Source organism: Nestor notabilis, unplaced genomic scaffold (genome assembly GCF_000696875.1).
Source record: "Nestor notabilis isolate BGI_N333 unplaced genomic scaffold, ASM69687v1 scaffold11577, whole genome shotgun sequence".
In the NCBI taxonomy this organism is placed as follows: Eukaryota; Metazoa; Chordata; class Aves; order Psittaciformes; family Psittacidae; genus Nestor; species Nestor notabilis.
The window spans coordinates 14,059-34,082 of NW_009936952.1; the positions used below are offsets into that span (position 1 = coordinate 14,059).

At 36.6% G+C, this 20,024-nt stretch overlaps 1 protein-coding gene across 1 annotated transcript in view; it reads left to right on the forward strand.

Moving 5' to 3' along the window:
- LRRK2 (leucine-rich repeat kinase 2) overlaps positions 1-20,024 on the forward strand; it is a gene marked incomplete at its 5' end in the record, with an annotated part of 65,628 nt that overhangs the window by 14,055 nt on the left and 31,549 nt on the right. Inside the window, 15 exons of the mRNA XM_010018598.1 lie at positions 1,709-1,840; positions 4,735-4,854; positions 5,986-6,110; positions 6,667-6,746; positions 7,494-7,600; positions 9,522-9,651; positions 10,749-10,873; positions 12,458-12,591; positions 13,622-13,766; positions 14,070-14,209; positions 15,534-15,662; positions 15,750-15,920; positions 17,606-17,861; positions 18,085-18,273; positions 19,954-20,024. The exon at positions 19,954-20,024 is cut by the window's right edge and continues 72 nt beyond it. Of these exons, the coding sequence (XP_010016900.1) occupies positions 1,709-1,840; positions 4,735-4,854; positions 5,986-6,110; positions 6,667-6,746; positions 7,494-7,600; positions 9,522-9,651; positions 10,749-10,873; positions 12,458-12,591; positions 13,622-13,766; positions 14,070-14,209; positions 15,534-15,662; positions 15,750-15,920; positions 17,606-17,861; positions 18,085-18,273; positions 19,954-20,024 (2,054 nt within the window). The remainder of the gene's footprint in view (positions 1-1,708; positions 1,841-4,734; positions 4,855-5,985; positions 6,111-6,666; positions 6,747-7,493; positions 7,601-9,521; positions 9,652-10,748; positions 10,874-12,457; positions 12,592-13,621; positions 13,767-14,069; positions 14,210-15,533; positions 15,663-15,749; positions 15,921-17,605; positions 17,862-18,084; positions 18,274-19,953) is intronic.

The window sequence follows — 20,024 nt, forward strand, 5'->3', positions numbered from 1 at the left end:
GTCCATAGTGCGGTGATGGGTCACAATATTAGCCATCTAAGTGGTAGTTGCTGGCAGCCATCATGGCTTCTCCTCTGTTTAATGGAGAGTAAAAGGCATCTGAAGATGAAATTTGCCTGACCCTAAGAGAGGTATCTGTTACAGGTGGGAGGAATCACCACACAGAGTGCTCAGATCTCTTCATCAATTGTTGTGCGAACCTAGATGACCAAGTTTTGGTGGTTAAATGAGATCTATTCCACCTTCCTTTCTCTAGCTTGTTCTGGGAAATGGTAGCTCCCCACATTTGTACATTAAGCACATTTAATTGTGCTTTCAATTGTGGAAACAACTGTGGAGTCTTCTGAGTATTTTAATGTAATTGTCTTCTGTGAAATGATAACTTCCGGGAAAGTGATGCAATACTATTTGTGGAACATTCCTTTAAAAAGTTGTGCACAGTTGAGAATGACATGAATAAACTGCTGTCATCTAAAAGCGTTGTGAAAGGTACCTTTCCCCACTATAAAATAGAATGCTTCAGAAATGCTTCCCACTCAGCTTGCTTTTTCAACTTACAGACTATCATTATTTAATATCAGAAAATCTCCTTCTGCTTTTAAAAAGACTAATTATCTTTAATAATACAGTTGTGAATATTCTTCTTATGTTGTATACAGAAAAGCCAAGCTGTGAAAAGAATGATTAAGAGAGTTTATAGACCTCAAGAGAGTCATGCTAACTCCCTTGGGAGTCAGTGACAGCACTCCCTTTAATCTGGGTCAGGATTTTGTCCAATATTTTTTTGGGTTCATATTCTGTCTCATACCCTGGAGAGACATACTACAAGGATGCTTTCATAAATGTTCTAACTATCATGATGCTGTTTTGCCTTAAATTACTTAATTTACTTAATACATTATTACTTAAATTATATGGGATCACTCTGTCCTCAGTAGGAAAGGGTGCATTCTGTCTCTTTACTGGCTCATTGTGAATGTCCTGTTGGTTTCTGTATCTGGCCTACAAAATAAGCAGTAAATAGTGATTCTGTGAAATACAGAATTTGCAATGACTTTGAAAATATTGCAGGAGCATTAGATGGACATTTCTGTACCCTCAGTACAAAGTAGGCGTACAGTAGAACTAATTTAAATTGAGAGAATAACTTGCTAAGTTGCCCCCTAAAAAAGAAGGAAAACTTAGGCAAGCACAGAATCATAGAGTCATAGAATGGTTTGGGTTGAACATGATTAAATCAAATAAATTACATTTATTAAAAAAAGAGAAATTGTCTCTTAATTGTATCTCCCCAGGAATATTACAGAAATATTATAAAATGTTTACCTGATCACAATCATGTTATAAACACCATTTATAAGATTGAATTAATATTTCTAAGACAATTTGTTCTGCTTTAAGAAAAAAGTTACATAAGAATACTTTGTGGCGAGGTTTCTGTTACATGGCCTGGTATAGGATGGAACATATTCATCAATGTTAATATGACTGTGAGCTTAATGAATTATTTCCAAGTGTTGGTAGTCATTAAAGTCTTCTATGGCAATACCAAGAAAAAACAAATGCCACCTTTCTCTCAAGTTACAAGGCAAAAACTGAAAGATGGGCACAGTTTTCTAAATAAATTATTTAAATAAAGTCTGAATTAGAATCCAATCAGCAAGAGTTTTCTTGCTTAAGCAGTTTTTGTTTCTGTTTGGTTCTTCAGGCAGCAATGTTGAAGTGCTCATGTCTGGAAATGTTCGCTGCTACAATGTTATAGTGGAAATGATGAAAAATTTTCCTGATAGTGAAACAGTTCAGGAAGTGAGTTGCTGTTTGTTGCATAAGCTCACATTGGGTAAGTTCTCAAAGTTGTTTATAGTCAGCTTACTGTGACTGTGTAGGAGTCGGAGTTAACTGACAGCAAGCATTACAGGCAATGAGTACTACTGTTCCAGTTAATCCTCAGAGTGGTATGCAGCTCTTTGTCTCTAATGATGTAAACATACTGAGGTAGCGCTGGGCACAGTCAATATGGTATCCTTTTGTGTTAAACAGTAGCAACAATGACAGAAGCTGCCATAAAAGACCAGACCACGGAAAAAAAAGTGAAACAGAAGAATGGGAGAAGCACAAGATGAGAATGGGAGATCAGGACACCCCATTCTATATAGAGTTACAATAGAAAGGAAGAAAATTCTTTCTAAATTTGTTTCTTTTTTTGAAGTGGCAATGCTGAGTGTGTGAGAAACAACTGGTGCTACAGAATTACCTGGGAGGTATTCTCCGAGACTGTGTTTTTCCTCCTTACAGTGTGTTTACTCTCAGAGACATGTACTGTATTCCTGCCCAGCTATGGTGCCTGTCTTGGGGTCCCCTGTGCTGCAGCAGTGAAAGAACCCACTGGTCCCTGGACTTCCTTTGGCTTGGGCAAAAGTACTTTGGTTGTCTGGACTTACATGGACTAGTGTCACATCAAGAGAAATGATGGCAATGTCAAAAAGGGATTTATTGTACCTTCTAGCAGCTCTGCACTCTCTCTTGCTACTATAGCAAGCTGATCTGAGCAGTTGCCAAGGAACACATAATAGGATGTTCAAATGAAAATACATGTTTTTCCCCCTGCAGCATACAAAACCACTGTGAGTAGATACCTGAGGAGCTACCGCTCCATGCCAGATTCTTCTTCATCAAGGACTTAGCCAAGCTCTTTCTCATGAGTTAAACTTCCCAACTCTTGCAGGTGGTGGCCTGAAGCTACTGCAGATGTTGGTGCCAGTGCATAACTCCCCTTAAGTCATCCTTTTACCGTGTGCTTCCACTTCTTCATGTAGATATTGTAGAAAATTAAAATCAAATGAGACTGCAAACCAGAGCAGCTTCCAGTTACCCTTCAGAAAGCTAAATAAAAATTTCAAGAAAATATGGTGGTCACTGAGGTGGTATTTACAGTTTTTTAGCAAGAGATGATGTTACCTTTGAATGGTTTCCTGTGTAGGTTAACTGCAGATAGGCAGGGAAAGCAAGCACTTGTGGAGACACAGCAACATGTTGACATGCCTTGATCTTGCCCTAAGTGCAATCTAAGTGCAGCCTGGTGTCAGTCACATGTTTGTCATGTGTGTATGCTGACCAACACATAACAGTGGCAGTAAAGCGGCCACAAGATCCAATTCTTCTTTCAGCATAACAAATGCCTCTCATCTTAGTAAGAAACCACTTCAGGAGAGTTATAGGAAGAGGTGTCCACAGCACCGCACAGTTAGCTAAACAGATGTGAAATTGCTAGGTGCTCCTGGAAATAATCTAGAAGATATCCATATAGCCACTGTGGCTTCTCAAATTATTCTAATGGACACTGCCTTCCTAAACCCATGTTAACTGGCAGTGACATGGTAAAGTCAAGGTCTGCTGGTTTCCGAAAGCACCATCATGTGTTCTTGGTAATCTGGTAATGACCATCCTGGACTTGACTGTCATCAGAATTTAACTGACTAATACCTTTTTTGCCAGTCACAAGTCCAACATAATTACTCACCACCTAGTCTAAGACTATTTTGTAAGGTAACATATTTACACATTGTAATCAAGAATTAAACAAAAATGTTGCCATTAAAATACGGCAAGAAACAGCGATGCTGATACAACATGACCACACTACTACAGGCAGGGTAAGAAATAAAATACTCTTTCCAGACATACTTATAATAGGTGTTAAGGCCGGGGTTTTAGAATGATGAATCTGGAAAGGACTTGCCTTAAAGTCTGATGTTAAGCATTCTATTGACTTGGTCTAATTGAATTGAATCATAAAACATTGGGAGAATTACTTATCTTCTGGTGAAAAATCTAGACACTGAAGGTAGTCAGCACCTATAGGACTCAGGAACAGAAGTGAAATGAGGTTAGCTTTTCTTCTGTATGTAAGTATATTTTTGATGCTCTTATGTGGGAGACTTTTTAATTCATACCTCATCTGAAGGATTTGAGAAACACTGATACAGATTGTAATCTGACTTTTCACATTGCTAGAGTGATTTTCACTTTTACTCATCAAGAATTAAACAACAACAAATATTAAATTAGAAACCATAGCTATCAAACTGTCTTTTACAAAGTGAGTGTTGCTGTATTATTTTATGCATGATATTTGTTTTTACAAATGGGGAAGTTATTTTCATTTGCTTGCTTTTTTCAGAATTCCTTATATTCAACCTATGATATAAAATACTGTATAGCCTATAGTAAAAGTTATGCTTTAAATACATTTATCATAGAAGGATAGTTCTTTCTACTGTTCCAGAATATATGCATTCTGTATTTCTAATGCTGACTTTGATCTATTTAATAAGGAGGGCAAAACCAGAGAGTAAACCAGGGTTAAACCATTTGTTTGACAGGATAAAACAAAGCATTGCAGGAATTCAAGACCAGGACTGCATTTGCTTCCTGGCAGGAAGTCTGCAAGTGATACACTGACTGTATTTTTCTTATTTTGATGACCATGTGCACTTCATTTTGCATTCAACCTCAGCCTTTTGTAAAAAAAATATACAAAGAACCTAGATGCCAATGTTTTTTTATCCTTGACCTCTTCTCTGCACTAGTAAAACATGGTTGTGTCAAGGCCTGTAATAAGAAATATAATGTTTGCTATAAAATTCATGCATTGTGTGCTGACAAATTTATGTTAAATGCTTGTAAAGCTGTAGATATGTGTTTATATTCATTTAATATCTTCTGTATTTTCAGGAAATTTTTTCAATATCCTTGTATTACATAAGGTTCCAGAAGTCATTGTGAAGGCTGTTAAAACATATCCTGAAAATGCAAAGTTACAAGCTGCAGCTCTCAGTTGCTTAGCTCTTCTGAGTGAGTAAATCTCTTCCTAAATACATAAATAACTTAATTTATCTGTCCACTTGTTATTTTTTTTTGTACTGGTAGTTTCCTGTAATCATTTTGAACTCCATTTCTTTAACATGAAAGCCTCAAGCAGGATAGCTTTCACAGAGCTAGATTTGTTTGTTGTTTTACTATGACATGGCTGTGTTCATATCATATGCCCAACATCTTCACAGTGTTCAGAGCTTGTAATTTATGTTGACACGTCTTAACAAAGCAATCTGTTTTTTCATAAGCAAATATTGGATAATCCCGACTTAACATAGAATTTCTAGAGATAACAACATTAATTTGATGCTGTGTTTGCCATTTATGACAGTAATTGTCATACTGTGGCATTGACAACACCAAATCAATGCTTGTGCTTGAGTCCTGAAGTCAATTAAAAGATTTAAACTTTTCCTTGAGTACACTCCAGGTATTATTTTGAAACAGAAGTCAGTGGCAAAAAGCTAAGGATTTGATCCTCTTTGTCTTTGAGTAATTGTTCAGAAGTCAATAGAATACAGAACTCAGTAGAACAGCAAAGATTAGAAACCAGTACAGATCCAGTAAACCTCAGATATTGTGGTTAATGTTGATACTTTTTTTCTCTTAAATGCTGAAAAATCATGGATATAAAATGATTTCTTTGAAATTCTATTGCACTCTGTGGGACCTGATATCTATCTGCAATTTGCATTTCATTTTTTAATGGCACTGTTTTGGAGTGAGGATGGCTCTGTGATAAGTGGTTACATACAAATGAATCATAGGTGTATTTTATGTCTGTGGTATTCTGTATGTAAATATACAACAAAAAACAGGATGTGCAGATCTTTTCAGAGGCTGAGCATTGACTGATTTATAACTATGTACCTAATCCACTACAACGTAATTAAAGTTTTTAGTCCCTTTATAACCTAAAAGCCATTTTTCAAATTTGTCATAGAGTTTATGTCAAAAGACTTCTCCCATCCCAGAAAAGACTAATCCTCCCACTGAATTTCACACATAGGCAGTGTGAGCATGGCTTAACTTTCTATGACTACAGGAAAGTTAAGACATAAATGTTTTGTTTTCACAATAAGAATTTATTGTAAATATTTTATATTTCAGCTGAAACAATATTCTTAAACCGAGACTTAGAGGAAAGAAAAGAAGAGGAGGAAGAAGAAAAATTATGCTGGTTGGAAGCGTGTTACAGAGCATTAGAACTGCACCGAAAAAACACAGATGTGCTGGTGAGAATTTCAGGATGATGGGGGTATGGAAAGACTGCATTATACATTAAATAAAATTTTTGGCAATATCCCTTTTTCCTGTATATCCTTGGAAAACATGGCTGTAAGGACTGGATTAGATTTAAAGTAAATCCTACCTTTCTTGCCTTTCTTATCTTTGTTCACCTCAACTGGTTTCAGTTACTCCTTTGGACCAAATGTAGGTGGTTACAATGAGGCTTGTTACCTGAAACTTTGGCCACCCAAAGATTGTTGTTTATGTAGCACCCCCGTATGCAGTAGCAAAACACAGGCTGATCAACAGAAGAATTAATCTTGGCCTAAAATAGGTATCAAAATGCAAATCAAATAATGACAATATGGCACATGCTTGTAACTCAGGCCTATCCCAGCTGTAAAGACTGTGACAGTCCACATCTTGTATTTCTATGTAAAGCACCTTGTACCATTGTCATGGACTGAAAAAAAGTCAAACCTTTTAAATCTTTTCCATATATTTCTGATACTCTAAGGGCACATTTTCTTAATCCTTTTGTCTCCTCTGGTTTATATTTAGGAGGCTGCATGCTGGGCTTTGAAAAATCTGTTCCTGTATCAACGCAACCTTCATGAGAAGATTGGAGATGGTGATAATCAGTCAGTGTTGATATCTTGAACTGTATTTTGGCAAATGGAAAAAATGAAAGCCTTCTATGAGGCCATTTGGGGTCTCATGTTTCAATTATTTTTCTTTTCTTTCTTGTTTTCTAATACATGATGGAATGAATGGTGATCAACAACACTTGGGAATGTTTCTTTCTGGAAAAGTGTGCTAATCTTGACTCAAGCAAAATTGCTGGTGTCTTAACAAAGGGTCAGAACACAGTCTAATAGAGCTAATCTTTACAGCTCGCAAGGAACTTCTTCAGTTGCAACAAGGATATGGAGGATTAAACAGTGTAAGAAAATAGAGAAGATTTCTAGTACATAAGGAATATGGAAAAGCAGTGCTCATTTTCCAGCAAATCAGCATAGCATAGTAGAGGGGGCGCTGCCTCATCAGGGAGAATCTAGGCATGGGAAATACACAGACTTCCATTTTATCTAAACTATTTCTCAGAGTTGCTTAAAATTTCACTCATTCAAATTTTAGTGAGCCTGTACCCCTTCCTCAGCATCAAGTCACTTGGAAAGCGTGGTTCCAAGTGAATTCAGTAGGCTAACATGCACAGTTTGCAAAGGGCTTTCTGTCAGGTGTTGCTCTAGAAACATATTAGAAGCTGAGTACACTCACCTGAAATTTAATGATGTCACTTAATAACCTTTTTAGGAAGCTGAACTACAATTAGAAAATAACTGCTGTAATATTGTCAGTGTGCAGTGATTTGTTTCTCTCTGTGAAAGGTTCCCAATAGACAGAGCGGTGATGCTTTCCATGCTGATGCACTCCTCTTCAAAAGAAGTGTTTCAGGCAGCTGCTAGTACCTTGGCCATTTTATCACAACAAAATGGTAAGAGAATTTAATTATCTTTACTTTCTAATTCAGCAGAAAGTTATTGCTGTAATATTAAATACTACTTAGTGTGCTGTTGTATGAATGCAGTATTCCCTGTCATTAGAATATTATGCAGTTGTGTTTAGTAGGAAGCTTATTCCTTGCTTTGAAGAAGCTATTGTTGGCTAGTATCAAAGAAAGTATGTGGAAATAAAGAGCTCTTTGCCAGTTTATGTGTTGCAATTGCAATTCTTTGGAGCAGGAGACCTGAAAAGAGTGTGTTCTCTTTGTGTGCTTGTTTAAACATTTATCACGTTTGAATTTCATCAAGAGCAGCATTTGTTGAAAATCATGTGAGTGAGGATTACAGCCTGACAAATACCATTTTCTTGCTTTCTTTTTATTTGAGCGGTCCTGTTGACTTCAGTGAATCAAGTCGTGCATAGAAAGTTAAGCATGTGCATAACAGTTTCCAAGATTGCTTTAGTCCTGATTGTGCCCTAACATGGTTTCCTAACTTCTTTTAATTTGCAGACCCCCTCAAAATTTTTCAGTGGAGATGTGGACCCCTGGGTAGAATGTTTAAGCCTACTGACAGTTGGCCTGCTTTATTAGATATCTTTCCAGAACCCTCTGAAATGGTTATGGACCTCAAGTGGTTTGTAGACTGCACATTGAAAACCACTGGCTAGATAGGAAGAAAAAGGCTAGCAGTTAATTACTGTTCTCTAGGTGAGAAAGCATTGTTTTATCACTAGGTTATTGAGCCATCCCAGTACATGAAACCTCACAATGAAAAGATTTTGTAGTTTTTTATGAGATAAATATGTATTTGTTGAGAAATAGATCTCATAAATGTATGCATATATGCATATTGTTATCATATATTATAGGAGGTACTTTCATCAAATGTTATTGGCAGGTGGGCTTCTGATTCCCTTTGGAAATCTAAAGCAATTTCCGCCCCCCCTTCTTTTTTTCCTCCCAAATGAATGTGCTTATACCAGAAATGACAGACATAGAATTGTAGAATGGTTTGTGTTGGAAAGGACCATAAAGATCATCTAATTCCAACCCCCCTGCCATGGGCAAGAACTCCTTCCACTAGACCAAGTTGCTCCAAGCCCCATCCAACCTGGCCTTGAACACTGCCAGGGATGGGGCAGCCACAGCTTCTCTGGGCAACCTGTGCCAGCACCTCAGCACCCTCATAATGAAGAATTTCTTCCTAATATCTAACCTAAATCTACCCTCTTTCAGTTTAAAGCCATTCCCCTTTGTCCTATCACTAGATTTCCTTGTAAATGCAAAGAAACGTAGTAAAACCCCTTGGCACCATGCAATATTGCTTGTATTAACCATTCGAAGTGACGCTCTGAAGTGGGAATGTTAAGAATTGATGGTAGTTACCATGATAATGTAGAATATTTTTATAGTGTTCTAAGCTGTATTGGTTACAGTTATAGCTACAACACGTGCTTGGGTATTTGGATTTTTAAAAAAAGAATTAACAGTAAATAGAGTGAATAAGTATCTTTTCACTTTTGAAGTCTTATCTTTGAAGTTAAAAGATTTTTCAAAGCTTCGAATTCTAGCTTTCCTACATGATCACAGAGTGCAATTAAGAAGAAAAGTTTTGTACGAATAAACATTTTTGAAAATAGAAGTAAGTAGAGCTGTAGTTAACTTAATGTAAGTAGAAATAGCAGATGTATTTAAACTTGCTAAATTATTATGGTTTTGATTAAACTATGCAAACAGATGTCAGCTTCAGCTCAAACTGTTTCCCATTCTAATTTATACTTATATAACGTGTGTTTGGTGAGTAAAAGAATCAAAAGAAGGAGGCAAAAAGTTAGCAGTTCTGTTATGTTTGAGAACTATACATAAAGTGAGGGAGATTTACTTATAGGATGCTTGCTTTTTTGTGTTGTAGTAAATATTAGGAAGACACTTCTGGTGAAAGGCATACATATGAATATTTTGGATATAATGAGGAAACATCCATATTCTCCTGAAGTGGCTGAAAGCGCCTGCAGAATTCTGAATCATGTTTTTGAAGGAAGGTAATATACTTAAAAACACATGGCCACTTCCAAAGTGGAGGTTTGTTTCACTGATTAAAATTGACCACAGGTTGACAGACCTGTTCAAGACATTGGATTTTGTAAGCCCTACATGCATGAGGAGCTGTATGTTCTTCCCTTCATGGTTATTGAGCAGTGAGGTTTGAATAGACTCTTGCTACGTAGTCTCCCCTCCTCTTAGCCACACTGAATTCCACTGAGAACTAAGAAATTTCCCATAATATAGCTCTGATTATTAAGAGAACATTGTGTTAATATTACTTTTGTGTTGGCTTCTGAAAGTGCTCCAGAACGTGACTGGAAAATCAAACTTGTGACTCATAAATACTGGTATACAGGGTGGGAACCTGATTCCAAGTGTCTTGCCAAGTTTTTCCAGCCATCGCTGAAACTTTTATATATGCTAAGCTGTCTGTGAAAAAATTACAGATTCAAGATATAGTCACAGATTTCTTGTGACTAGTTTAATTTTAGACAGAAGAAAATCTCAAAACTTCCATAAACATGTTAATGAGAATAAAAAGTATTATAAAACAAAAACATAAAATAACCTTAAAAATGAATTAGTGGTCTTTGGTTACTGCCATTTGTAGGAATGCTGATGACATTGAGATTATTTTTTTTTTTTCAAGATTAGAACCTAACATGATTGATATTTTTCTGTTTATTCTCAAAGTGTCTCACAATTCATCAGTACTTCATGATAGCTGTGGAGCACTAAATTAAGGAAGATGTGTCTTTTCACATATCTGGACTGGAATCAAAGTGAAATATGTGAATCCACCTCTCACCCTGAATGAAATACTGTATTCTCTGTGTATCACTGTTCTGGACTGGATAGAAAATTACCTCTCCATAGTCTAGAATTAAATTAGTCACACAGACTGAATTCATGGAATGGCATGAAAATTATACATTTGCCATGCCAAAGGAAAGCACCATGGTTTAATATATATTTCATAGCTCAGGCCAGATTTACAATATTCTAAAGGGATATCACACAGTGTTAAGGAAGCAAATACAAGTAAAGTTTAGAAAGGCATTCTTTTTACTGATTTTACAAACAATATTTTCAGCTTCCCTCATCTGGATATAATGACAGTAGCTGGATCAGAAGTTGTAAAAGCCATGAGGAAACATGAAAAATCACTCTCTGTACAGCTGGAAGCACTTCGAGTCCTTTTACAATTTATGATGCCAGGTAAGTCATCCAAAAAGATACACCAAAGCGAAAAATAGAATTAGGTAGCTGGGTTTTAGTCCTTCTTATCTAATGAAACAGCCTTTAATGTGACTTCACAAAATTTACTGGTGTTCTGTATGCAGCAAAGAGCAGCTATAACTCTTCAGGAACATACAAGATGTTGAAAGATTTTTGAGATATTGAAAGTAACAGAGCAAAATGATCACTGCTGATTTCCCCTTGGTTTCATCAGTGAAGAGTTAGCTCCATTACTTTAGGGAATTCAGGGAGTGAGTGTGTTTACAACCCTTTAAGTTAAGAGCAATCAGTGATAAGGACATCCACATTGTTGTACCACAAAATGTAATTGTTTTAATAGTATCTCTTGGAAAGAATATAAAAATTGGACCTCTGATATCAAAAAATAAAGACAGTGATTTAAAGATATGAAATATACTGTTACATCCTATTTTTTACAGAAAATGAAAAAGCCAAACTGACTAGCTTAGAAATTACTAAAAAGCCCCAACCTTTAAAGGCAATATAGAGTGGGAAAAATATGTTGTTAGTTCCGTACCATTCGAAGAATTTGGGGAAAGTTTTAACTCTTACCAGTTTACTGCTTATATCCTGCTTTTTTTCCTCTGATGTTAAGTGTGATAGTACAGACATGGGGTACTGGGTTTTTTTTCAGAACAACTTCTCTCAGCAGTTTTAGTTGAATATTTACAAAACCAGTAACTCTGAAACTAGTAACTTGCCTAATATGTAGACTGACTGCAGGTTTTCAGTTTCCTTCTATTCTTTGAATTACAATATTATTATTTTTTTTTAATAAACAGCAGGATTAAGACTTGATTCTAGCATGTAGGCAAGGCACTTTTTTGTTTGCCAGTATCCTGGAAATGAGAGCCTTCTAAAGTGTAATCAGAGTGCCAACTGGTTGTTGGAACTTGCAGGTTAATTAGGGAAGAGAAAGTAATTCATAGGGAAAATAGTAATTGGAACAAATATGAATGCTGAAGTGACTTCTAAAGGATTTCTGGACACTTTCTGTAGTGCCACTTGACTGCAGTGCCAATAGCTACTAGAAAGGTAAATGTGAAAGATCTTTCTCTGTTCTTTTATTTGTACTCACCTTCCACTTAACGTCATCTGTGGGTAAAATTTGGCCTATGATGTGCTGCCAAATGAGAAAGAGCAACTAGTTTATAGCTTCTGTATAACATCTCCTTTCCAGAAGGAAGAGGCATTCTGAAGAAGGTCTCAGGAACACCAAGAAATCCCATAGATAAAAAAATAATATATTGCACTGTACGTTAGGCAAAATTATTTGGCATGATTCTGCATTTTCACAGTAATAAGTGAGCAAATACATGGTGAAATTGTCGTTTCAAACACAATGTCCTCACATTACAATGTAAATCTGGAGGGACTCCAGTATGTGTAACAACAGCATTCTGAAAACGTCACAGGATCTGAAACACGCACTCTGAGTCCCTTGTGTGTTCAATTTGTTCTACTGGGTTAATAATACTGGGTTAGTACTGGGGAGAATATTCAAGCTGTTCTTCTGATGAAGGCTGTTTTCCATTGTTGCAGATACAAGGAATGAACACCAGAATGGTTCTTCCAGAGACGTGGGAGATGCTGCTTTTGCACTTACAATAAAAGTCATTAAAAGCCAGTGTCTGTTGGAGGGAACTCATTCATTGGTGCTTAATGCTTTGAACAGGGTATAGTTAAAGCTTTATTCTAATGGATTGTGTCACTATTTTGCACTTGCAATGGTGAATCATTTCTAAGTTTTAGTTCTGTGTTGATTTTCCTATTGACTTGATACAATCAATCTTAACTCCTGGGTTTCATTTCTTGTTTGGGGTTTTTTCTTACTTTCAGTTTCAGAGTGTATGAGATGATCCCTTAAACAGGAACTCTAAATGATATTTACAAAAACAAGGCACTTTTTTTTTCCCTTGAGCATCCCGAATGCTTTGTCTGACCCAGCTGGTTTTTGTTTTGGGATACTACTTCTATCAACTGGAAGGGCTAGAAGTTAACACATTTTAATGAAAAAATAGAGGAGAAATAAGGAGAAAGATGGGCATAACTCCACTGAAATAATTTTGTAGACTTTCAAGTCACTGTGTCAGCTATGCACACTTTCAGATCTAGGCCTCATCTAGGTTTTCTCCATCTAAAAGTGGAGAAAATTGGGAAAAATAGTCACAAATAACCTGCTGAATTTCTATATACCTAAACCTAAAACTTTTAAAATCTTGAAGGGGTGTGGTAGTTAGTAAGTATGTTGCTTCAAATCTTTTTCTATTCTTTTTTTTTTCCAGTTGGTACAATGTTTATCACTTGTGTTGGTCCTCAAAGAACCCTATTTATGTTCCTTTTTAACCACAAAGGAAGTACATTTTCTGGCTTTCCTTGTCCTAGCAAAATGGTGTGAACTTGTGAATGGTTGTATTGGAACTTTGAGGGGAAAAAACCCCTACTCTCCATTACAAAACTACCTAGGGAATGTTTTCAGAATCAAAGGTGAAAATCTGGGGAGGTTATGAGCAGCTGAAACTGATGGTTGAAAAGGAAACTTTTTTGAAGTTGTGCTTATTGTAATTTATTGTCACATTTGCTGTAATTTCTCATACTTAAGAAAAATCATTTTTTCTTAAAGAACAGCTTTAAGAACAAGCAACTCTTTTGTTGCCATTGTAAGCAGAGAAACTTGATCTCATTTCATGTTCATTTCTCCATTAGTTTATTGGAAATCCTAGCATTCAGAAGTGTGGATTAAAACTACTTGCTTCTGTAGCTGAGTGCACTGGTGCACTAGAAATTTTAACCCAGCAAGGAGCTACTGACACTGTACTTCACACCCTACAGATGTATCCAGATGAACAAGGTAAAGAAGGTATTATGTTAGTAGAATACAAATGGCTTAGTAGGAGGGGCTGATTAATTTATAGCTGTAACTTACTTATTACACTCTTGAGTACTGGATGTGATGTAGGCTACATGGCAAGAAAACGCTGCAGAACTGCACAGCCCTCAGGTTCATCTACCCTGTAGTTATGCCTGGCCCTGTAGTAGCTTATGCAAATAATTTTCTGGAATATTAGAAATATAACACTACTTAGGTCATGGGTTTATTCCACTCATTATGTCTGAATAAGCAACATTATTAATATTTCTTTTTTTCTTCTAGACATACAGTGTTTAGGTTTGAGTCTTCTACGCTCTTTGATTACAAGAAAGACTTTGTGTATCGCAACTATGCATGTCCTGTCAACAGTTCTGGTTTCTACTCTGCGACGATTTAAAGAGGTCACTGAAATCCAGATGCATGTATGTGTTATTCCTACATACAAAGATAAATGTGAAAGGCAAAAACTTAGTAAATTATTTTAATGTAGTTATATTTTAAGTATAATTCCTTATTTTAGTTACTTCCTTTATTTTATTGCAATTACTACATTAGCATAAGCCTCTTTTAATTAAACCGGTATTTTTGCCATAGAGATGGTTTTCTTGGAGGCATATATTCAATCCAGAACATGTAAAAGCATAGGTTTAGGTGCTAGTACTGAAGACTCCTGAGGTCTGCAAACTAGAACAAATTCTCAGTTCATCATTCAGTCAATCTTAATGAAGTAACCATCATTATAGTATTGATTGCCCTTCTTTGAAAAACAATGGAAAATAACTTGGTCCCAGCCCTGTCACCAGCAATAAGCTTAGTATAGGAATGCTATATTTAAGAAGGATATTACTGGAATACTGTGTCAGACTTTGGATCTACTTCTGAATATGGAAGGAACATTCATGTTCAGCCCTGCTCATGTGAAAGTTCTGTTTCGTCTGCTTCAGAAGCTTTCCCTGTTTGTTGCCAGTTTCATTTTTCTAGTGGAATGGAGCCTGCCTGTGAGATCAGCTTCCTGTGAGAGTTTCTGTACTTCTGTTTCAGATCAATGTGAAAACACTGCAAGTACAGCCTCCCTTCTTTACTGCTGTTTTTCCCCCAACCCTTCCAAGTTTAGCTTAGCAACCAATATAAAGAGAAATCAAAATAATATGATGGAATAAGGAAATTACTTGAAGTGATTTAGTCTCAGGAGTCCCTAATTTACACAGGCCACCCTTCTAGGTAAACCCTACTTGCAGAATCATGGGATGATTTTGTATTTCTTTTTAGTTTTTAGAAACATGTGTTGCAATTTGCATTTAGACTGTGTATTCTTTTCAAATTCAAGAATTACAGAGCAACACACTGTGACAGGGGATGCATCTTTACCCTGTATCCTTAGGAGGAGATTGTTTCCTCTGTACATTTTCAGGAAATCACGAGTACATTTGTCACCACCAGGCAGGACGTTGCCAGATATTATGGTGCATAATTTGGCTTTTCAAAGTGTCAGTTAATATCTGCTTAAGCGGGTCAGCTAAGCAAGCATGAAACTACAGCTCTATAAACTCAGAGACACCTGGTGGTTTTGCCTTCTCTCCTGATCTTCTCCAGTTGTGAATTATTGCATGTTTAAAAGCAAACTAAAACAAAACAAAAAAATAAAGCACATATCTTTTGGTTGAAATACTACTTTGTTGCGTAACGTGTTTTAAAATGACACTTTTTACCACTGTACTTATTTCAGTCTTCTCTTTGTGTTTTTAGGGATTTCATGCAATCTTGTCAATTCTTGGTTTGTCACCTTGTTTTGCAAAGCTGCTGATACATGAATCATTTGATACAGTCATTTTCTACCAGATGTCTATGTGTTTCACGGACAAGAGAGATCGACAGGTATCTTCTCTCTTTTGACAGCTCCACAGTTGAAAAAGTTTGGTGTTTTTTTTTCTCCTAACTTTGATTGTTTGTCTTCCCATTCAGTTTCAAAGCCTGTGTTGTAAATGTTTTGCTAAAATAGCTGAAAATGATGATTTAAAAAATATGATGCTGGAAAAAGCATGTATTGAGTACAATAGTATTATGGCTGAATGTTTACTTCTACTTGGAGCTGATATTAATAAGAAGACAAAGACAAACTCTTTGATCTATCAGGTAATATATGGAAATATATAGTTTTATTGCTGTAAAATTTGTGCTTTTGTGTTCCTTTCTCTTTTCATGTAAACACATATTTGGCAGAACACTGCAGCAATACCCAGTGCGGTCTAACTGTGACTGGGTTGGTATTAACCATTGCTACTCACAGTGGCTACAGAGTCAGCCTGGTGTTCACTGAAACACCCTTCACTTTATTGAAGCTTCTAGGTTCACTCACACTTAGAATATGCCCACACTGCCAGTTCAGTTCTGATACAAGTTCACTTTAAAGTCCATGCTTTCTGATGGTTCACCGTGTTCACATGCAAACCTGGATTCAATCAAGTACTGACTTCACATTAGCTTTGGCTTATTTTTGAGGAAGAAGACTTGAGCTCAAGCTTTGCAAAGTTCCTCTCATTTTTTCTGAGCTAATCAGGCATAGGTATCATCAAGCCCATTAGAGCCCAGTCCATGAACTGGTACTTCAAATTTGTCTCTTTCCAAGCTCTCTGAAGCTAATTATAGATGGGCCAGCAGGCAGCACCGTGCAAAGATAGGTTTCAGTGTGGTTAGTCCTACCCTGTTCTAGACCTGCAAAGATGACTTCACCCAAAATGGCTACTCTCGAATGGTGGATTTGGGTTTTTTTTATTTTGTGTTGTACTTAATTAATCAGATTGTGCTGACTATAGTAATCAGATTTTGTGCTGATTTAACTGTTCTGGATAGATTCCTGAATTTTTATCAACACAGCTATAATAATATAACATCTTGAAATGCCTGCAGTTCTACACTCTGTCCAGACAGTTGCCCCATCCAGAGCATCAGCTATTTGAAACGTGTTTGTGTCCTAAATAAGGCCACAGGCAAACATCCCATCTGGATTCAGCCATGCCAAGGGAGAGGCTGTTCCCACCTGCTTATAAGTGCTACTTGCTAAGTGTGACTGTCTTTAAAAGCTTTTTTGAGACATGGAGTGTATGAGCACTTCTTAATTTTGCTTCAGTGTCAAAGTTTTAAAGGGTCCAAGAGAACCCCACCAGTCCTGTCTAAGTAAATTAGGAAGTCTTCACGTCCTCTGGCAGAGCTGACTGGGTGATAAGAACCAACCATCCATCCATGGAGTCTGAAGTAGGCACATCAGTGTTAGCAAACAACAGTGGAAATACAGAAGTAACTGGAAATATTTCTGAAAAGATTGTAATATTCACAATCAACACTGCTCTGTGTAGCTCTGCAGGCTGAGGTTGGAAGGTGTAAAGCCAGTGGACTAGGCAAGGCTTGATGAGTCTCACCATTGTTGCCTGTTCATCTGATATCCAGATGACATTGCAAAATAACCCCAAGTGTCTTTTCTCTACTGAACAGATAAATAAATGGAGTGTCATAGACCACATGCAATAACCAGACTATATAAATTACCATTCATTTTTGCCTGGAAATTGTTTGCACTCATGGCAGAAATTACGGAACTCAGGCATTTGTTATATTTTGGACAAAGACTTCGGGAAAATGGGAGTTGGTACTCAGGTGCCTTAGGCAGGCAAATGCTCTGTGGAGCAGGAAATTGTGTAATTGAAAAAGAGACATGATCATAAAAATACAATGAATCTGAATTTGAGACACGTCTGTTAATGCAGTCTGGGCTGTTGTCTGAGTGCTTCACATAAATGTTTTTAATTGCTTTTCTCTGTTAGGTTTGTGAGAAAGGAAATAATCCTAAATTAGTGGAATTGCTATTAGCCAATGGTGCTCGAGAGCAGGATATTCGGAGTGCTTTAACCATCAGCATAAAGAGAGGAGATAGTCAAATCATCAGCTTGCTCTTAAAGAAGCTTAGCCTTGATGTCACCAACAGCAGTATATGTCTTGGAGGATTTGGTATTGGGAGACTAGAACCTTCCTGGCTCATTCCTTTGTTCCCAGATAAACTTACTCCATTAAGAAAACAAAGTGAGTATATATAGATTTTGCTATACAAAATGTGTTAATATTTCTTGATGGTCTTATGTAAGTGTTTTAGATCAAGATATTCACTTGAAGATCTCTTCATAGCATTCAGCTGGTTATAGAAAGACGGCCAAACCTTGAAAATAAATCAAATTATTTCTATTGTTTTTAAGCTATTTGTGTTTCTTGGAGAACATGATATCTTTTTGGTTTCTTATATGTACAGATGCAGGTTCCGCACTAGCAAGAATGGTGCTTAAATTCCAAATGAAGCATATTTCAGAGGATAGATCAAGAGCCACTTCTGATTTAAACTTCTCTGAAGATGGAGTGGATAAAAACTATGATTGGAATTTTGTTTCTGACCCATTAGTGGACAGTCTTTTTCCTTTGAGTGATGATATTGATAGTGAAGGTAATCAGTTTTCTTTTTAATTTTTATAATCCAAATCTAGTGTACCATGGCTGGACCATCACCATAAATCAGTTGTTATTTGTATTTGTGATAAAGTACTTCCCATAAAAAAGCACTTTTATCAAAAGTTTTGTTCATGGTAACATTGGAAAATAATTTATGTGCTTTACGTACAAAATTAGGACCTTAAAGTATTTTATTCAGTTACGTATTTAAAATTAGTCCTTCGTGTGTCCAGTTTCTTGCAGAGCAAAAGACTGGAATTCATCCAACCAAATTTAGGTACTGGCTATTTTGGTATCTGTTTCTGAGCTACTCTCATATGCTGCCTTTGTAGTCTACAGCAAAAAGCAAGTGCTTCAAGAGCACAGTTTGTCTCATCATGAAGTCAGGTGTATTGTGATCTAGAAATCCCTATTCACTAGGTTGTCTGTAAATAAAGTGTGCACAATTAAGTCTAGTATAGAAGACTATATTGTTAGCAAGTAAAGTAAGTGAAACAAGCCCTATCCCAAGGATATCTAGTTGATCAGAAAGTGTAAATGACAAGTCTGTGTTCAGTCCAACGTGTCAGGAAATCTGACTGCCTTTAATTATAAACCCACAGCATTTCTGTTTATAATACTGGTAACATAACAGCAAGAGTAAGTGGCCTTGATTTCCAGTATGCCTTTCATTTGTTCGGGTGTCACTGTTGGTTTAGAGCTGTTGGATACTTAAAATAATCACAGATGAAGAATTTGAATTTGGGAATCAGGAAATCCTAAGGAATTGTTTTGATTCTGTTTTGTTCTTTCCTTTACATCATTCAGCACTGGTTTAAGTTTCTGTAGGACTGTAGCACAGACATATAATACTGATTGATAGGTATTATTTGTTGTCCCACATGGAAAAGTTGATAAGTCACATGTAAATTATAGTAAAAAAATACAAGCTTTGCTAAGAGGAGTTGTAAAAGTAGCTTTGAGAAGAGGAACACTAAATGGGTCCAGATAACCCTAAATCAGGAAAGTCAGAGTGGCGTTTCATATTTCATTCTCAATAAATGTGGGAGTAAGAATGTATCTATTTAAATACAAAACATTTCTATTTTAAAATGTCATTTACACTGCAATAGTACAAAGATGTGTTACTAAACATCTTTGGACCCCTCATGACAATGACGACATGGAAGTGCTGAAGTGTGTCCAGAGAAGAGCAATGAAGCTGGTGAAGGGTCTAGAGAACAAGTGTTATAAAGGAACTGGAGTTGTTTAGTCTGGGGAAAAGTAGCCTCAGGGAAGACGGTTTTGCTCCGCAACTACTTGAAAGGAGGTTGTAGTGAGGTGGAGATCGGTCTCTTCTCCCAAGTAACAAGTAATAGGACAAGAGGTAATGGCCTCAAGTTGCACCAGGGGAGGTTTAGATTGGATATTAGGAAAAATATCTTCACAGAAGGGGTTGTCAAGCACTGGCGCAGGCTGCCCAGGAAGTAGTTGAGCCGCCATCCCTGGAGGTATTTAAAGGATGTGTAGATGTGCTACTTCGGGACATGGTTTAGTGGTGGACTTGGCAGTGCTGGGTTAACGGTTGGACTCGATGATCTTAAAGCTTTTTTTCAACCTGAACAATTCTATGATTCTATGATTCTAAATACTTTTTCTTACTTATTTGTCCTCCTGTGTTATTTTTTTGTACTAGGAAGTGAAGGTTCACTTTTTACAAAAAAGAAATCCAATTCCATTGCGGTTGCTGACCTATATTGTAGGGAA